Source organism: Dinoponera quadriceps, unplaced genomic scaffold (assembly GCF_001313825.1).
Source record: "Dinoponera quadriceps isolate SergipeBrazil2010 unplaced genomic scaffold, ASM131382v1 scaffold426, whole genome shotgun sequence".
In the NCBI taxonomy this organism is placed as follows: Eukaryota; Metazoa; Arthropoda; class Insecta; order Hymenoptera; family Formicidae; genus Dinoponera; species Dinoponera quadriceps.
The window spans coordinates 734,876-753,308 of NW_014554535.1; the positions used below are offsets into that span (position 1 = coordinate 734,876).

Sequence of the window (18,433 nt, forward strand, 5' to 3'; positions counted from 1 at the left end):
TCGCAGCGCAATGCTTCGCGATATACCGAGCACTTTAGTGGCATGGATACCGCGTGTCGGTCGAGAAAAAATGGTGCTTTTAACTCCGACGTATTAATTGCATTAAGCAAATTAAGGCTTGGAATGTAGTATCCGCTTACGAAACAAACGAGTAACGAGATCTCCTTTCACGATCTTCGTCGTTTGCTTCAACAGGATTTTAATTTGACATTTGACCATCTAATCCTGTTGAATTTCGCAATGCAATCGCCGTGGAGACGTAAACGCCGAGGAAACGGCGCGAAATAATTTGTAAATCCTCAAAAAGGATGTCAGAGGTGAAATTTAGAAACGCATTTCTTAAAATGATTTATTTTCAAATACAAATTGTTGTTTAATACTCGAAGTTTTCGTTGTCTATTCTCGTTTCTCGATCTCCAGACTTCTCTTTATTTACGTAGCTCCACTTGGAGACGGTCTTTGTCCTTTCGAGCGGACTCGTCAACTGTCGGGTGACGATCGCACATGAAAGTAAATAATATAAACAGATGGGCTAGAAACAATGTAACCGCCGAATTCAAATTCCTAGAATGCTCGTCCACACAATAGAAAGAGACGAGATGATTCGAAATGTTGAAATGGACTGTTGTTAACACGAAACACTCTACGACGAATTGGCTGCATTTACAGCGAATCTGTCGTCTATTCATGCGTACAAAGGTATAAACAGACGACGGATTCATCGATCGTCGCGCACGAGAATTGTATCAACCGTTCCCGGAACTTGACCGCGCCATCGGTAATACGAGAGGCATCACGTGCACCATTTCGATCTCTCGCTTTTTACGGTCCGTAAACGTGGATGTCGTCGTCGAACATCTGCGTTCACGGGGTCCGAAAGCGGAAACGAGGAATGAGGAGCGACCGAACGCGGGCGCGGCGAAACCGAAGTTCCATCGGTGCGACGGATCAATCGGGCGAATTACGGAGCTCGTCGAAAATTACGGTAACTAATCATTTTCGGACACGTTCCGAGTGAGAGATGACTCGCGATAAAATCCAGCCCGGTTCGTTTAACCCTCGCTTTATTATTACTCGACGGAAAAGCCAGCTCTCGGGGACGAGATTCTAAGTTTCGTGACTAGGAGATTCGAGCGCTGGATATCGTCGGTCGACTAAGCGCGGAAGGGTGCGTCCGGCGTGATTGTGCCAAGAGAGAAGAAAAAAAGAGAGAGAGAGAGAGAGTGTGTGTCGTAGGCATATTATGTGCTGCGCAACCCCTTACGATATCAAGACAGTAGGGTGACCTAACTGTTCTTCGGTTCGTTCGAGTATAGACAAAGAACGACGGCTATGGGGGTGAGAGCCGGGTGCAAGGAGGGAAGGAGCGAAAGAGAGAGAGAGAGAGGGGGAGAAGGAAGAGGAACAACGACAGAGATAAATAGCTAGAGCGAGCGGAGAAACGCGACGGCGAGGCACCGGGAAGAGCGAAAGGGGTGCGGGTATACAAATGCACGATTCATCTTGACGGAGGGATGGGACGATGATTAAGGGTCCCTCGTCTATCCTCACCGCGCGGCTAAAGACGCGGCTGCGTTACCACACATGTGCTCCGCACACTCGCCAAGAGAGAGAGAGAGAGAGAGAGAGAGGAAGAAGGGCGGAAGGGACCGGGACGGGAAAACGTCGTTAATGGCTGCCGGCCAGGACCCGACCATGAAATTTCAGCTCGACTCACGGATTAGAGGTTTCGTTCGAGCTGTGGAATCGAAGAGTTCGTCTCGGCTCGCGTGACGATCTACGCACTGTGCGACGAGCCGGTAATTCGGCCGACGAAAGAGAGAGAGAGAGAGAGAGCGTGCGTGCCGGTAACGAAGAATCGCTCGATGCGCGTTCTTGTCGCGAAAGACATGATGGGCAGGTGGTCCAAGACTTACCGTGCTTGCGCGAATTGGATTGTGTAAACTCGACCGCAAATAACTATCCAAAGGCTGTGGACATACGCCCCTGCTCGGTCGTTTGGTCGGCCGATTTCTTTAATTAGAGGCACCGATGTGATATCAACAAAGACATCCACCTCCGGCTTCCCGCAGAATAATTCGGCTCTCCCTCGAAAGAGCGGACACGAAGGGTCGAGGAAGAAGAATGTCAGACGCTGCAGCGGCACATTAGAAATGTTCCGCACTCGCGTGCATTTGACACCGCATACGTCTTTGTCATCGGGGATTGATTCTTGCCGAGCATATGGTGAGAACGTCTGTTTCTAGTGTAATAATGCGAAAGCGCTCGGTGGATTCTCCCTTTTGCGACTGGAAACACCGTCACAGTCGATTCTCTCGGCGGCGTCTTTTGTGCGGACCAATATAGATGCTCTTTGCAATTTTCAAGTCCCGAATCTACCTCGTCGATGAAGGCGCATCGCCGATTCAACGTCGATAAACTGTTTAACTGTCCGCCGTTGCGGCAACGTTTACGTATTCTCGGCGTCTCGACGCGGAGGGGCAGAATTGACCGCCTTGATTTACGTTAAAAGTGGACGACGAACGAGCTGTACATTGCGCGCTGTTGTAGCGAAATCCCACGGAAACGGAGCCGCGATGAAGACAGATACGAAAAAAGCACAATAAACGATACGAACCCGTGAAACGAGAGAGTGTGAGAGAGAGAGAGGGGGGGGGGGGGAGGAAAAGGGCGTATGAAGAAAGAGAAAGGATTGGGAGAAAGAGAGCGCTAATGATACCGCGCCAGCCGTCGTCTCGACTTTTTGCCGGTATTCGGAGCGTAGATTTGCACGAGAAAATGCGACGAAACGGCCGCGAAGGGGGCGAAACCGCCACGGTAATCAATGACGGAATACACTTTGCAGGCACGATTGGCGCGCTCGGTGATGTTTGTCGTTTAATTCATGCGATAATCGTCGCTCTCAGAACCGTGAACGTTTACGACCGAGCTGCAGGAAACGAATCGTGAGGACGCACCACCGTATACCGCGTTTCGCTTCCACGAGTCTGACCAACGACCACGCTCTCGATGAGGGAGACAATCGATACTTATCGTGACGCGATTATTTTCGCCCGCGGCCTTCCTTTAAAATGTTTATGGACCGCGCGGAACTCGAATTCTACCTTTCATTCCGACTTCGCCTGCCGACAGTGGTGTTATTTTCAGGATTATGCAAAGAGATACGTGCGGAAAGTGCGAGAGAGAGAGAGAGAGAGGGGGACGACGCGCTCTTTGGGTTGTCGTCTCTCTAATACACGGCCAATGCTCGATGCCATTTGTTTTCATCACCGCGGGAATAGCAGGTGCTGGAAATGTGCGTGCACCGTTCGGCGACGCACAGTCTGACGCTTATTTGCGGCGCTCCCTTTATTGTCGCGCGCAAGCCATTGTCGCGAGTCGCGAAACCGTAGTCGAGACTACGACCTTCCCCAACTTGCTGGTTCCGCGAGCGCATTTACGAGGTAGATAATGCGTGCGTCGCGTGCGCTTATCTGACATATAAAAAGCGCCGTTTTGACGCGAAACACCGGCCGATACAGCCGTGCCGGCGATATGCTTCCGGCGGGGCTTCTCGCGGGAGGAGACACCCTCAACCTCGACGATCCTCGTGTGACTGCCATCGGCTCGGTTATCTATCGAGGAGGATGCGTTTCCGGATTACGAAAACAGACGAAAGAGAGAGGGAGAGAGGGGGGAGCTTCATTTATTAGGCACTAGAGAGAGAAAGACAGGAGGAGAGGTTGAAATTGGACGCTATTTGTTGGATAAAAGTGCAGTTTACGAGACGCTGATAGTTATTATCTCGAGAGAACTCGGAGATTTGGAATTTATAGTCTGTTACGTGAACAAGGAAGTCGATGCCGAGTGAGTCCCGATAATTCACGGTATCTTCGCGATGACCGCGATCGTTAACCTTCCCGGAACGGGCTTCTTTCAGATTGTTATTTTTTATAAGCAACGAGATGTATAGGGTGTCTTACTTGTAGAGCAGTATGTCGGGTTACCGCTGCAGGGGCACGCATGAAAGAAAGAGAGAGAAGGAGAGAGAGAGAACGTGATCGGCACCGAGTTCGCGCATCGCGTTCTCTTCTTTCTCCTTCTGTTTTTCACACATGCCCCTGCAACGACAACCCTCCATGTTGCTCTGTATATAAGCGAGACACCCTGTACGTGGGGGAAAAAACCGCAAATCGAAGTGATTCCCGTACGTGAAGCCGAGAACTTCGCGAAGCGGAACCGCGTGTCCGGCGGCGACGCGTGCGCCCTCGTCGAACTCGCGCGAGATGCGACCGGGATTAAGAAGCGAACACGATGCCGATAATACAGCCGAGATCACATCGGGACGCAGGACGACACCGCACTCGATCTTGAACCGCCGAGCAATGCGCCGCACCGCGACGGAGGGAAAATAATGCGCGCGCGGTCGCTCCCGAGCAGAATCCAGTTGAATGGGAATGCTGTAGAATGCCGGCAAAAACCGCAGCCAGCGGGATCATTAGTCTACGGCCCAGCCTATAACCCATCGCTGCCTTATACCGGGTGGAAAGAAGTCGGGGAGCGAGCGGACCGGCGTTTTTCGCTCCGCGGAATTTGCGCGCGCCAGAAGCTCATTGAAATTTCACCCGAATGCGACGAGAGATGTGGGAAATGTAGAGAGAGAGAGAGAGAGGGGGGGAGGAAGAAAGAGAGATAAAAAACGTGGCGCGACCAAACTCGCCTCTGGCACGGACGCACGCACGCACGCACGGACGAATTTCGTTCGCGCGCGGCGTAGAGCTTTACGTCGCGGAAGAACAAAAGCCGCCGTCGCGGCTCTTCAAACGCAGCTCGTGGAGAGACGCGACGTCGTTAAAAAATTAAAACCTCGCCGTTCGCGATCCGTCGTGGAGCGATCGTCGATCGAGACACTCGAACTCGCATTCAATCGTGAAAGCACGCAACCTTGAGAGAGTCTGATCTGATCTCGCGAGGAACGCAAGGAGAAGACTCCCCCCTGAGCGGTAATCCGAATACAAATCGTCCCGATATCGAGCTCATCCCCTCGGCAAACACACGAAACGAGTGGAAGATCTCCGCTTGGACCTTCTTCCTTTTCAATTGTTGCTTCGTATCTGGCGCGTGGTGCAAGTACTTCGCTCCGCAAATACGATTCTTCCGCGTTATCCCCGGACGGACCGACCGAGACCGACTTCTCGTGAATCATTCGTTGCGCGGATCCTCGATCCTGCGAACACTTCGTTGCATATTGACACACACATGCGGGTGTAATCCACTCGAGATCCATTTCGCGCTCCGAGATCTTCTATCTCGAATATATCTTGTTGATCTCGCTCTCCCTCTCTCGCTTTCTGTATTATTTCATTAAATGTAAAATCTTATAAACCTACACGGGAGAAAAGTTCGGTTGTACCAACCAGAAAAGGAGCAACCAGATGCATTTTGGTTGAAGGAAACCGAATATCTGGTTTTAAGAACCACATTTGGGACCATAAGAGGCCAGAAATTCTATTACCTTCAACCAGAGCGCGTCTGGTTGTTCCCTTTCTGGTGTGACTAGATTTCATTTTCCGTGTACGAGAATATTCTTATGAGATGTTTACACGAAGTCTTAAAATGTAACACTTAACTACTAATTAACGTCTCGGGAGCCACGGCGGGATTGAATGGGACGTAATCACGCAACCTTACTCGGCGGCGACAGTACAGAAAATTGCGTTATAAAATTGATATTTTTACACCTGATAAGTAGCGTACCTTCAAGGTCTTCGCGTCTCGCGCAAGGCTCCTCGCTCCTCGTGCAAGTCGTATTATTTTATGCAGCTTAGCGGGATCCTTTCCTCTTTCGCGAGCGAACGGCTCGCAGAGCGCGCGGCGATCTCTTTTAACGGGCCGCCGCGAATGACACAGTTGCGTCTCCTAATGCAAAAGGGGACAAAGAGCGGGGTGGAGGGGTGGGAAGGAGCGACGAGGCTGTTTTGCTAATTGCAAGTTATCCCGAGCGAATACGAAGGGAACACAAGCGCGAACGAGCGAGCGAGCGGACGGAGCGCGCGCGCGCACAAGCCAACAAACTCAACGGCGAAAAAGCTCCAGTGCGAGAGCAGACGCGGGCAAGAACTCGCTCAAGGCGGAACGCGCGGCTTAAGCCGTAAAATAATTGCATGTTTTGCAGGACGAGGTGAAATACTACGTTCAAATCTTCCACGTGCAGGTGCACGCTTCATTCGACGTTACATTCACCGCTTAAGAATCGAGGCTCACATTCGCGTACTGCGTTTAGCGTTGACAAAAAAATTCAGCCGTCCGAAGGAATTCCGAGGAATTTCGTGTGCAAAATTCGTAAAACGTGAAAAGCCGACGGTCTTATCGTCTTACCGTCTAAGCTGCTTTTTACCGGTCGTAATAATTCCATCAATCCATATTTCACTCACCGCTTGAGAATCGAGGCTCACATTCCAACGTTTAACGTTGACAAAAAGTATGCAGCTGTCCGGAGAGTTCCGCGGAATTCCGAAGAAACTTCTGTGTAAAGATCGCGATATGTAAAAAGCTCGACCGGTCAGTTTTGCTTCTTCTTACCGATAGTGATCATTTTTGCAATCCACATTTTATCCACCGTTTAAGAATCGAAGCTCGCTTTCACGTCACGCGATTAACGTTCGAAAAGAAACGTTAAATCCTATCCAGAGAATTCCTCGGAACTCTTCCGATGGAACTCGTGCGCAAAGTTCGCGAAACGTAAAGAGCTCATCGGTTTTATCGTTCTATCGGCTTCGCTTCTTTTAATCTCGATTATAATAATTCTCTCAATCCATATTTTATCCACCGCTTAAGAATCGAGGCTCGCGTTCGCGTTTCACGTCGGAGAAGAAACGCAGCTATCCGGGGAACTTCTCGGAATTCCGAAGGAACTCGTGTGTAAAATTCGCAAAACGCAAAAAGCTCGCCGTGTCGGTTTTATTCTCGCCTTGTCCGCCTTTGCTTTTTTTTTCTACCGATCATGATAATTTACTCAATTCATATTTTCATCAGACGTGATAATTATGCGAAAAAGTTGGAAACCAGCAGTTCCGTTCCTGTCAGCTCGCGAGAAGAGCCGCTCAATTGATAGTCATTGAGCGAAACTCAGAGATGTCCGGTCGGCGGCCGTGTGAGATTTAAAATCCCGTCGGCGACGATGACGCCACCGAAGAATTCGCTCCGGCCCACTCGTCCACTTATGCACCCGCCTGCAACTTGCGCGGAATCGCCAAATCAGCTTGTTATCGCGACTCGGCAATAAACGCGCTCAATTCCGACTGCTGTCGTGCTGAAACTGCTTGAAAAGTGAATATCTCGATATCTCGCGGTCAGTCACAGAATAACGGACGATTACGTGCTAATATCGTCGCTAACGCTGTCCCTGGGACAGAACGAAGCGTCGATGTATCACGTTTGCGCCAACAAAGTCCTCATTTTATACTCCGTAAAGATTTTCTCCGATTCTCTCGTTGCGTCTTACCCGAAGTATCCATTTATGCCATTCACCTCGGATTTACGAGCGCGACGCCGCGGGGTATTACGACGGTAATTCGACTTTTTACGAATCTCATTTTCATTTTCACCCCACCTCGCGCTTTAGTATCCTCCGAGTGAAGAGCAGTATCGACAAAAGCGTACACTTAAATTTTGCACCTGCGAGAGAGAAAAAGTCGGTGTTCATTTTCGGTATCGGAGGGTATCGGTATGTTAAAGTAAGAAAACAAGCCGCTGTTATTACTAACTTGTTGACTGATTTCCATTGATTAGTATCGATGCTAAATTAATGTTTTAACCAACGAAGATAAAATTCCGCGAACAAATGCAATTCATGATATGTTATGCAGGTCATGAAATTTATTAGTTCGACTTATTTTGGTTCCTTATTGGCTATGTATTTAATTCGCTGTGCACTGAGAACAAAGTGCTACCGTTCGAACATTATTTACTTAATATAATACATATTTACTTAATCCAAGTAAAATGGTCATTCCAATACTCCTTAGTAAATATTTACTAGAAATATAATTGACTGTACATCCACAATATATTTCCTTCGTACAAGTAGACATTTACTTGCGTGTATTAAAACAATCGTGACAAATATTAAATTTGTAATATTGAGAATGTTAGAATTTATTTTTCGAAAATATTTATGTAGCGCGGAAAAATCGAAATTTAAAATCATTAAGTTTCTTCACAGCAGAAAAAACAGGTAATTACGTTTATTTGACCAGCGTTTTTCTCCTATATATGTATTTAATGTTAAATTAATTTATGTTTATATACATTTTTAATTTGTCATATATATTTAATGTTTAATTTAATTTTCTTGTAATATTGAATATTGAATACGTTACGTGCAATTGAGGCGAGGGAGGTGCCTTCAGTTGTACATAAATTTATACGCAAATTAACGCGGCAATGTTACAGCGCCGGTCATCGCCGGTGACACTCGCCGACAGTCAACGGGTTAACATTATCTCCGGCGGGAGAGGCGATCGGTACGCCGAATCGGACAATTCGTCCCGTCTGATTTGGGGCTCGGCGAAACGAATTATCCATTCGCATGCGGGAGCAGTGTCGCGAATTTACGAGCGCGGCGACGGCGGCGGAAAATTACGACACGGCCTTTTTTTGCCGAGCATATTTCCTCGTTTATCAGCGTCCGTTAGGTAGTTTCCGTGACCGCTTCGAGAGTAGAGGCAACTTCGTCCGACAAGAGCAGCAGCGGCGGAGGTAGCAACGCCCGTGGCCGTGCGCCGCGAACGCGTCCAACCTAGTATAAATAGGTTTGCTTCTTGCCGGCCTTAGTTAAACAAAGTTTCACGGTGGTGGTAGACGAGAGCCGCGGTACATGGCGACGCGGGGTTGGCTGCGGGTAGAGAGAAGCTCGTGAACCCTGCAGAGCCTCACCCTGCTACTGCCGTTGCTGCTGTTGCCGCTGTTACTGCTGCTGCTGCTGTCGCTGCTGCTGCTGCTTCGGCTGCTGCTCCTGCCGGGATCCGGGGAAAACGCAAAAACCGCTGGCTTCGGCGGAGCTCGAAGCGGGTTACTTCGACATATACCGGGTGTCCTCACTCGAGTTCAATGAGAGCACGGCTAAATATCCGCGGGTATAAGCGAGTCCGCGTTGATAAAACGAAAACGGGATCGATCCTCCGAATTGAATCCGCTGAAGGGCGAGGAAAAAAGTGAGCAAAGGTGATCGCGCGAGCGAACGAGAAAAGGCGCGAGATATCGTTCGCGGAGGAGAAAAATAATAAGGATACGTCGATCCCTCGAATTTTATTTACGGCTGTTCGTAGGTTTCGTTACCGCCGACTTTGGCAAAAAGGAAAGAGAGAGAGAGAGAGAGAGAGAGAAGAAGCTCCCGCGCCTCGAGTTGCGGTGTACATCATCGATAATCATCGCGAGGCCGCGGTGTCGGAAAATCACCGGCGCGGATATTCGTTGCCCCAGATAACGAGAAGATAAGTGCGCCGAGATTATACGCTGGCCGTTCGGCGTCCTTTTTCTTTCCCGGCGTCATCGTCGTCGAAACCACCGGCCGTCGTACCGAGAAGACGCTCATTATTACGTTCATAGAAACAGCCGCGAGAGCTCGAACTCAGACACGCACTTTCACTTCTCGGCCTTGTACTTGCGCGCGATTTTACTCGCGCTTGCACTTGATGCGCGAGTGATCTCCCCGGAGATACGCATCACCGGAGACATCCCGGGCAGAGCAAATTTTTCAAAGGCCTCTTAAGGACGTCCAATAGATATCGGGGATAAAAAATAGAACGTCTTTTGGACGTCTTTGAGAAATTTGTTCCGCCTCGGAATTCGTAAAGCGTTTGAATTACGGCGCGGGAATTAAAATTCACTGTCGAATCGCGAATACGTCGGTTGCAACGAGTGCTCGTTAGGTGAACCTCATTCTGCACGCATAGCGACCGCTGAGTATGTGCTCTTTTCATTCCAAGTTCCGTTTTTCTGATATGAGCGTCACGTGTGACGTTTCTCCAGCTTGAGGAGCAGAAAGGCATACTGAGTGAAATTACAGTTATATTTGGCCATAACTATACCCTTTCTATGCGCAAAAAAAAGTGCTAGATTCAAATAAATAGTTACTCCAATGCTTTTTAGCAAATTTTTCCTCGGATCAAGTAAATTTTGCATAGGTCGAGTAAAAATTTGCTAAGAAGTATATTGAAATAATTATTTATCTGAATCTAGCACTTTTCTGCCTGTATATTTTAACCACACAAATAGTTGCAATGTGTATGTAAGGTTATTACAACTGACACTATAGTGACATTTACTATAAAAATGGTTCTTCTGATTATAATTCTTTTATTATGTGATATTCTATTATTATATGATGATTACATATAGTTACAAATATACGCGAAATATTTTTCTCTCAACCCTGGCACAGGAGTATTCTATGAATGTGCGTAGAATATCTCATAGAATGTTATAGGTAGGTGTATAGGAAGTTCCTGGAACTAAAGAACTAAAGAACGAAAACAGTTTCACGCGTGCACACGCAGATCTCAGTTTCCAATTAAGTATATACGTACAATTAATACATATAATTAAGTATATACGTCATAGTATGTATATATATATATATATATATATATATATATACAGGATTGTCTACTTTTCAGTTAAATCAATGCATTGCACATGCGCAGTAAATGAACTTTACGAATGTTCCAAAAATGTCCTTTCCTATTATGAATGTACAAATCTTCCTCTTTCTCCCTCTCTCTCTCTCTGTGCATATTCTACGAATATTCATAGAATGTATGTTCGATCCGGATATTCTGGAATTAAGAACATTTGTATTTCATAAGAATGTACATAGAATATTTCTGTGTCATCTCGGAGTGCATGTTTAACGTTCGCGTCCGGAGCCCCGGACGAATCGGTCGTTGCGTGCCGATTGATAACGAGCCAGGCGAAGAGCTCCTTCTCGAACGGTGTGCCCTCGTCGAAGTTCAGTCTCGGGGCTCTGAGAGGCCAGTTTTTCACGATAATTCTCAGGCGCGCGCGCGTGCACGCGGCGGCGGCGGCCCTGAGAGACGAATTCTCGTCAGTCAGAATTTCACTGACCGATCGTAAATCGCGGCCGCGGCAGATGGCCGAGCCGCCGCCGTCGCCTCTCCTCTTCCTCGACGCCGGCAGCACGTTAATGCACTTATAATGCGTGGCATCCGCTTCTCGCATTTTGCCGCATCTTTGCGCGAGACTGGAGGCACTCTCTCCACCTCGAGGGCGTCGAGTTACTCGAAATGAAATGGTACAAACTCGCGCGCTCGCTCGCCGCAAAACTCCGTCCTCCGAGAGAACTTTCGGCTGTTAATGACGACGATGAAATTACGTTCCTCCTCCGCGAGGCTCGAGAATCGGTCGGAAATTCTATATCGAGGACGGCTACGAAATGAAAGAGCGTCGAGTGTCGCGGGAGAATTAATTGCCACTTGATAATTCAAGGAAATCCATACGCTCGCTCTACAACGAACGCTTATCGCCGACACGGTAATTTCTTCTACTTTTATTTTTCTTCTCCGCGCCAGTAGAAACACGGGAGTCTGAATTGGTGGCAGCAGTCTCTTTATTAAAATCAGCTCTAATATATTAAAAACAGGCACGTGCACTCGTTTGCCAGCGTGCCCGCGTAATGCCGTTGAAACTCGCGTTTCGCTTCATAATCAGTGATCTGTTCTTTCTAGCTGCACCGTTGAACAAAACATATACTTGTCCCACTTGAAATGATTACATCGGTTCAGCAGTGCAGCTGAAAAGAACAGACGGAGAAAAGTGTCGATCCAAGCTCGCCATTGCTCCGAGATCGATCTCGATCTGGAAGTTACCGTCGTAATCACGAGTTCGCGCGATCGACACGAGTTCCCCTCCCCCCCCCCCCCCCNCCCCCCCCGTACAATTCTGACGAATTCGTGCCGGTTCTGAATGCCGGATATAGTAGCTGCGCCGCAAGGAGCCTCAGCAGCATGCCGCGTCGTGCATCGCGCCGCTATGCAATCGTCTTCAGTTGCAAAAGCGCTCGGTCACACCTTATTTATAATATTGTCGATTCACGATGCGCTCCACGTAACACTCGATGTCATGCGGTTAATTAGCCCTCGGGCTCGCGCGCGCACGTATACGCGACGAAGATAGCGAGCCAGCCGTCTCGTGATGAAAAATCACGAACAATCCGATCGTGCGAAGAAGTAAGATCATTTTTGTCAGGGCGGCTGGCTTGCAATTCATCGTCCTCCGGCAAAGCGATAGCGTCAATAAAACACACACGTACACACAAGCGAAGAAGAGAGATGATAGGGGAGACCGCGGCAGGTTTGCAAATTTTTCAGAATTTCGATATTAAAACTTCTCGGACAATTAATTGATTGGGCGATTGATCGCCCACAGATGACAGAGGCAACATTCCTCTACATTCTTACGACAGGAATTTATCGTGTAAACCGTGTATTTGTTAACCTAAATATATTATTGGCTCGGTAGAAATTCAAGGAAAATGAGAAGGTTAGGCCAATAAGAGCCATTTGCTACTTATTAAGCGCATATATATGTGTATATCTACATATATATAATAATTATATCTCCGATATATCGACATGTCGCATCATGGTCAACAATGTTGCTTCTTGTGCCAACCTGCCTCGGTATCCCTCCTACTAAGAGTCCCATTGATAACTGAACGCAATTCGCACGGCCGATAGCAATTCGTACGTCACACTAGACGGATTCTACTCTTGCGTTGTCTGCTTACGTAGAACGCATCGCCGTGGACTTGAGTAATTAGAAATTAGTTTCGAGCAAAGCCGCGCACGAGTCCGCAGGAGCGAGGCTTTCTCAAAGCGAACAAAGGCGCGCCATCATGATTTACACGGTGTGTTCCGATGCGGGAGACCGCCTATCTTTTCAACGCGAGTGATTTATCGCGGCATTCGCGCAAACTATTGAGACGATCGCTGACCCGATAGGGAGAGAAAAGAATCTGCGTACTCCGTACGCGGATCGTGCGAGGTGTCCTCTTCTTCTCCCGACTCGATCATTTGCAACGGGACGAGCTTCGATCGTCGAGTCGCATCGAGTCGCGAAACGAACAGAATAAACTAAACGGCGACGTGACAGCCCGGCATAAATCAAGAGTTCACGAAAATTACAGCGGCATCTTCCGAAGAATAAATCTCCCGCATAATTTCTACATAAGATTTCCGACTGCTCGCGAGAGTCTTTCCGCCGCAAGGAGAAGCGGGGAGGCATTCATCAAAACCGCGGGCAAATTTTTCACGAGCCCGCGTCTCGCGTATCCGTTTTATTTCTTCTCTCTCTCTCTCTCTCTCTTTCTTTTTTCTGTTTTCCTTTCTATATACGTATCGATGATTCGCCGCTGTTTTTAGCATCTCCGACTTGCTAATGATTCATTAAAGCTGAGAGGTGATTTTTCACTTGCTCGCTCATTAATATTCTTCCTGTGCCGCGAATCTCAAGTCGTCGGTCGTCGTACGACGCGCGAGAATTGTCCGATCTCTCGAAATCTTTTCCACACTCCTCCTTATGGCCGCACATAATGAGTGCGCGTACGAAAGACAAATTGAGCCGTCGCAGGAGCCGCACGGCTAATTCGCGAGTCGGTTTGGCAAAATAAAAAAATCCCAATGAATCCTTTCCCCCCGCAAAGCGGAAAGAGAGAGGTGATTCCCCTCCGGCCGCGTTACGCTAATTTTATGCGTATCGGGTGTCGCCCGCCGATCAAATGGGATCTCGCGTATCAATGTCCCGTAAATCAGTATGGCGATAGCTTCAACGAGCGATCATTCCGCGCACTTTTCTCGCTTCCTCGGGTTCTCACGTCGGTGATTCGCGGAGATTCATCAATATATATCAAAGCGTGTCGGTACAGTGACGCGATAAAGAGCAGTGATAAATAGGCGATGCTCGAACTATGAACTTTATCACTACGTGTGACACAAGATAAATTAATAACAAAATAAATCAAACGATGAGGGGAGGGAGAGGAATGTTCAGCGGGAATTTCAAATCGTTTGTCATCGAGCACGTGCGACATTTATACATATATATGTATATATATTGCAAAATTTATATTAATTGTTGACATTTGCATTAATTCGAGTTAAATTTAATTGTGAAATTCGTATTAATTTATATCAAATTATTGCCTCGCTGTGTGATACAAATCGTGCCTGTGTGAAAATCGCCGTTCGTGTCATCAACCTCGTTTCGCCCCGTTGTGCGACGATGAGAAAGAGAGAGGATACCTACCGAATGTATCCCTCGAGACTCGCATATTGGGGAATATCGAGGACACTCATCACCGGAAAGATCGGTGCGCAATTTCGCGCGCTGCCGCAGCCGAGGATGAGGAGGGCCGATTGAAAATTGTTGCGCTCATAAAAAGCGTGCGTAACGCTCCGCGTGTCGCGAAAGTTAATTCTTCCCGAACCTCATCCCCTCGTTCTTCGCCCTTCGCTGCAGATCCCTCCCCCCTCTCTTCCCACATTCCTTGCTCCGCGAGTGAGGCCCGAGGAAACGGACTTCTCTCATCCGAAGATGACGGACAGATATTATTTCCACAAATCGACTTACCCCCGCCGATTTGCGCCGCCAATTACCAAACACCCTGTATACTCTCGTGAAGCGACGATATCCCGTGGAAGCCGGGCGTAACCGCGTCGAGAATTGGGTGCCGGCGTACGAGCAGCAGCGGCGGCGGCGATGGCGGCGGCGGTGGCGGCAACGGGGAGATACCAGCAGCTAGAAACGACCAGGAGGAGAGAGGTTGGAAACTGTGATGCCCGCAAAAAGCATGGCAGACAGCGCCGATCGTTTTTGCTCGGCGTCAGCCGCGTTCCTACCGCCGCGTCGTCGTACTTCGTGGTGGTACATCGTTCTACCCTCTCTCGCTTCCTCACCCCTAGCCCTCTCCCACTCTTGCATTCATCCTCCCTTCTTGCTTCCCTGCTTCGTCCTCTCTCTCTTTCTGCCATAAGTCCCCCCCTCCTTCGATCTCTCTCGCTCTCTTCCTTTCGTTTTCTCGTCTTCTGTCTCCCTCCTGCTCTTCCTCTCTCCACTATGTGACGTTCAGGTTGTCGCGATCCATCTATCTGTCTATCTCTCTATCTCTGTCGCGTGTTCCATTCGCCTCGGGATCGTGCAAACGGATGGGATTACCTTCTCCTCCTCCTGCTCCTCCTCCTTCGCGGTTTACGCATCCAGGAAAATAGATTACACCGTACCGCTATGAGAGGATACGACAGCGACGTCCAGCACGGGGAACGCGCCGCGTCCTGGGATCGAGATTTCATCATTAACTTCATCGATTGTTGCCGGCGACGCGGTGGGATCGGGCTGCCGCGCGAGGAGCGATGTTATTAGCGCGGCCGATTACCACGAGTGGTGAAACCTCTCGGTTTCGAACCGCGCCAGCCTCGTTCCCGTTCAATTACCCTAACGATCGAACGTCGCGAACGAAACCCGCGAGTTGACGCGTACTTGCGCCGGTATTTATTTATTTATTAAGCGGGGAAGAAACAGGGAGAGCCCCTTTTTTTACAATAAGATAAATAAGATAAAGACGCGTTGCCAGTGTATAACGCATACGTATATTTACGTTTACAGAGTTACATTTTAAGTGAAACCCACACGGAAAGAAATTAGTCTTAAATCAATGATAGATATTCTCATATACACGAGTAAATAAGAGTTATGATTATAATCTTCTTAAGAATATTATAATATTCGTGCTTACATGTGAAAATACCTATTATTAATTTAAAACTATTTTTCCCGCGCGAGAAAAAAATTGAAAAGGCTGACCACAAGCAAAGAAGAATCGTCAAGTGTAATACATATTTTCGACGATATCCTTCATCGTGAGCATTCGGAAGCATTCTTCGAATGCGCGCAAGGTGATCTCGCGTGGAATGTGTTAATCGCTCGTTCTCGAAACGGAAATTACGCGCTCCGCACGGTAGTTGAGCACTCGACTCAGCGCCGCCGATACTCGCGGATTTCGGTTTCGCGCTTTCTCCTCGCAGCCTTGGATCCCGAGAGTGTATCCTCAAGCTCCTTCTTAAGGACATCTCCGCGGCCCCTGACAGGCTTGACTAATGGTTATCCTGCATCCGCCCTCCAGCTATATAGTTCTCTCCCTCCCTCCCCCCTCGCCCCTCCCATCAATTCACGCATACATCTCCGTTTCTCTTTCGCATTGCGATGATATCAACCGCTCGGAGCGCTCCAGTTCGCTAACGAAAGGAATCGACTTATCTAATGATCAATCTTACGAGTGTTTCTTCGGCCGATGTGTGTGTGTGAGAGGAAGCGTCGAATTTCGATCGGTTCTCACAAATAGTGAGTACAGTTGGAATATTTAGTCGCATGCACAACGAAATTCCCACAGTTACTCACTGGCTCCGCGCAATGGTCGTTACAGGATAAAGCGCGAATCGACGGAACGAAACGGCGAATCGTTTAATACCGGCCTCTGTCCGCTTTTTATTCTTTTTACGAGGGCAGTAAACTTGGTCCGTCCGACCGACCTTCGGAGATTCACTTTCATTTTCGACTTAAACGATGCGGCTAGCTGTAAAACCCGAACTGTTCCCCCTATAAAGAAATTGATCCCGCGGAGCGTATAACGCGAACAATGTTTATCGACTCGGCTATTATCTTTCCCTTTTCGACGCTCCAGGCGGCTCTCGATGCACATATTGGCACACCTGTGTTATATCGGCGTCGTTAAATGTCCGGCCACTGGGCGAAGGGGGTAAAAATTAATCATGCGCATGTCCCGAGCACTTCTGGAATTTCGCGGGATCGCACTTGTTGGTAGCGTTATAAAACTAATCACGATTTCCTCGTCGATCCCTGTCTCCTCTGCCGAATTCTGTGAAATACAGAATCTCCCGCGGGGGGCATACGTGATTATTTATAATACGTCGTCGCTGAACCACGCGATCCTTTCAACCTTGTCTCCACTCGACGCACAATACGCGATCGTAAAATTCCGCGCAGTCCTCGTAAATTAGTTAAACGAGCTCTCTTGCGCGGGCGTCTAAAACGCGCATGCATACGCACACGCACGCACGCACACACATACACACACGGTGAGCAAGAATGTAAAGGGCGCAGGACAAAAAGAGGAACGAACGGGGATTTATTCGACGCATCCTCGGCTCGTCGTTATTTTTTGATAATTTTTTCACACTGAATATACACCACCGGCGATTGCAATAATCGCGATGAAAGTTACGCTATCATTCCGATTCGCGCATTCATTCCCGGCCGTCGGAGCATTTACCCACCGCTCGGCTGAATAAACTAATTAACCATATCGTTGTATTAAACACCCGTAAGTAATGGCGCGCATTAAATGCCGCATAAAACATCATAGGAGCGTTTATACGTCCGGCGCTGTAAAAATATTAACCACCATTGCCAAGCGGAACGAGAACTCGTAAATATTTATACGTGCCCTACGCGCGGTTTTCATTAATTTGATACGCGATACGCGCGCAGTTCACCGCAACAGCGTTAGCAACAAACAACGAAACGAAGGAAGTGCACTGTTCGTTCGTTCGTTCGTTCGTTCGTTCGTTCGTTCGCTCGTTTGTATATTTTCCGAGGCTATCGATAATGCCATGGCTTTTTTCTTGTTATTATCGCAAGAAAATAATAGATAATATCCGCGATCCGACGATGATCGGGAAAACGAACGAATGAACGAATCCAACGTATCGTTTGCAAGACAATATATTGTCTCTGATTTTCCATAAGAGATTCGTTCATTAATAGAGATTCGTTAAGTCGCGAGAAGTACAGTCATAAATTTGATACACGCAACAAACGCAATGAGCCAACGATTAAGACGTCAAGGTGTCGAGAGATACGAAACAAAACGCAGAAGCCACGAGCAAATACTCCTCGATATCGCGAATATCATCAAGTTTCCTCTCTCGAACAGTTGATTCTGCATGTTTCAGTAAGCAAGCTGTGTTCGATGGAAAGAAGGCAATTAGAGGCGGCATACCATTCGTCTTCCGTAAGTACAACAGACGGTTACGAACAATTATGACATATTATTATTATTATGGTCGCATCGAAACATCAAAATAACTGATCTCCGCGATGATAGATTTTCGATAACGGCATTGAGCTAGTTTTTCGTGCCTCTATTGTCTTTTTAATAATTACTTTTCTGTAAATTTATTTAGATTCATTCAAGTAACAATATTTAAATAATTTAAGTAATCAATTTTAATTTGCAGCAAAATTAAAATTAAAATATACACGCGATATAAAAGTACGAAAATATTATTTTCTCCGCACCGTATAAAAGTCTCAAATATCATATTTATTTTTATCTCAGCTCACGAACGGTCAACCTTTT

At 47.7% G+C, this 18,433-nt stretch overlaps 1 protein-coding gene across 3 annotated transcripts in view; it reads left to right on the forward strand.

Moving 5' to 3' along the window:
* LOC106751957 (glucose-6-phosphate 1-epimerase) overlaps positions 1–18,433 on the forward strand; it is a 29,049-nt gene that overhangs the window by 4,896 nt on the left and 5,720 nt on the right. For all 3 annotated transcript variants that reach the window (XM_014633271.1, XM_014633272.1, XM_014633273.1), the window contains exon 4: positions 18,027–18,085. In XM_014633271.1, coding sequence (XP_014488757.1) covers positions 18,027–18,085 — 59 coding nt within the window. The remainder of the gene's footprint in view (positions 1–18,026; positions 18,086–18,433) is intronic.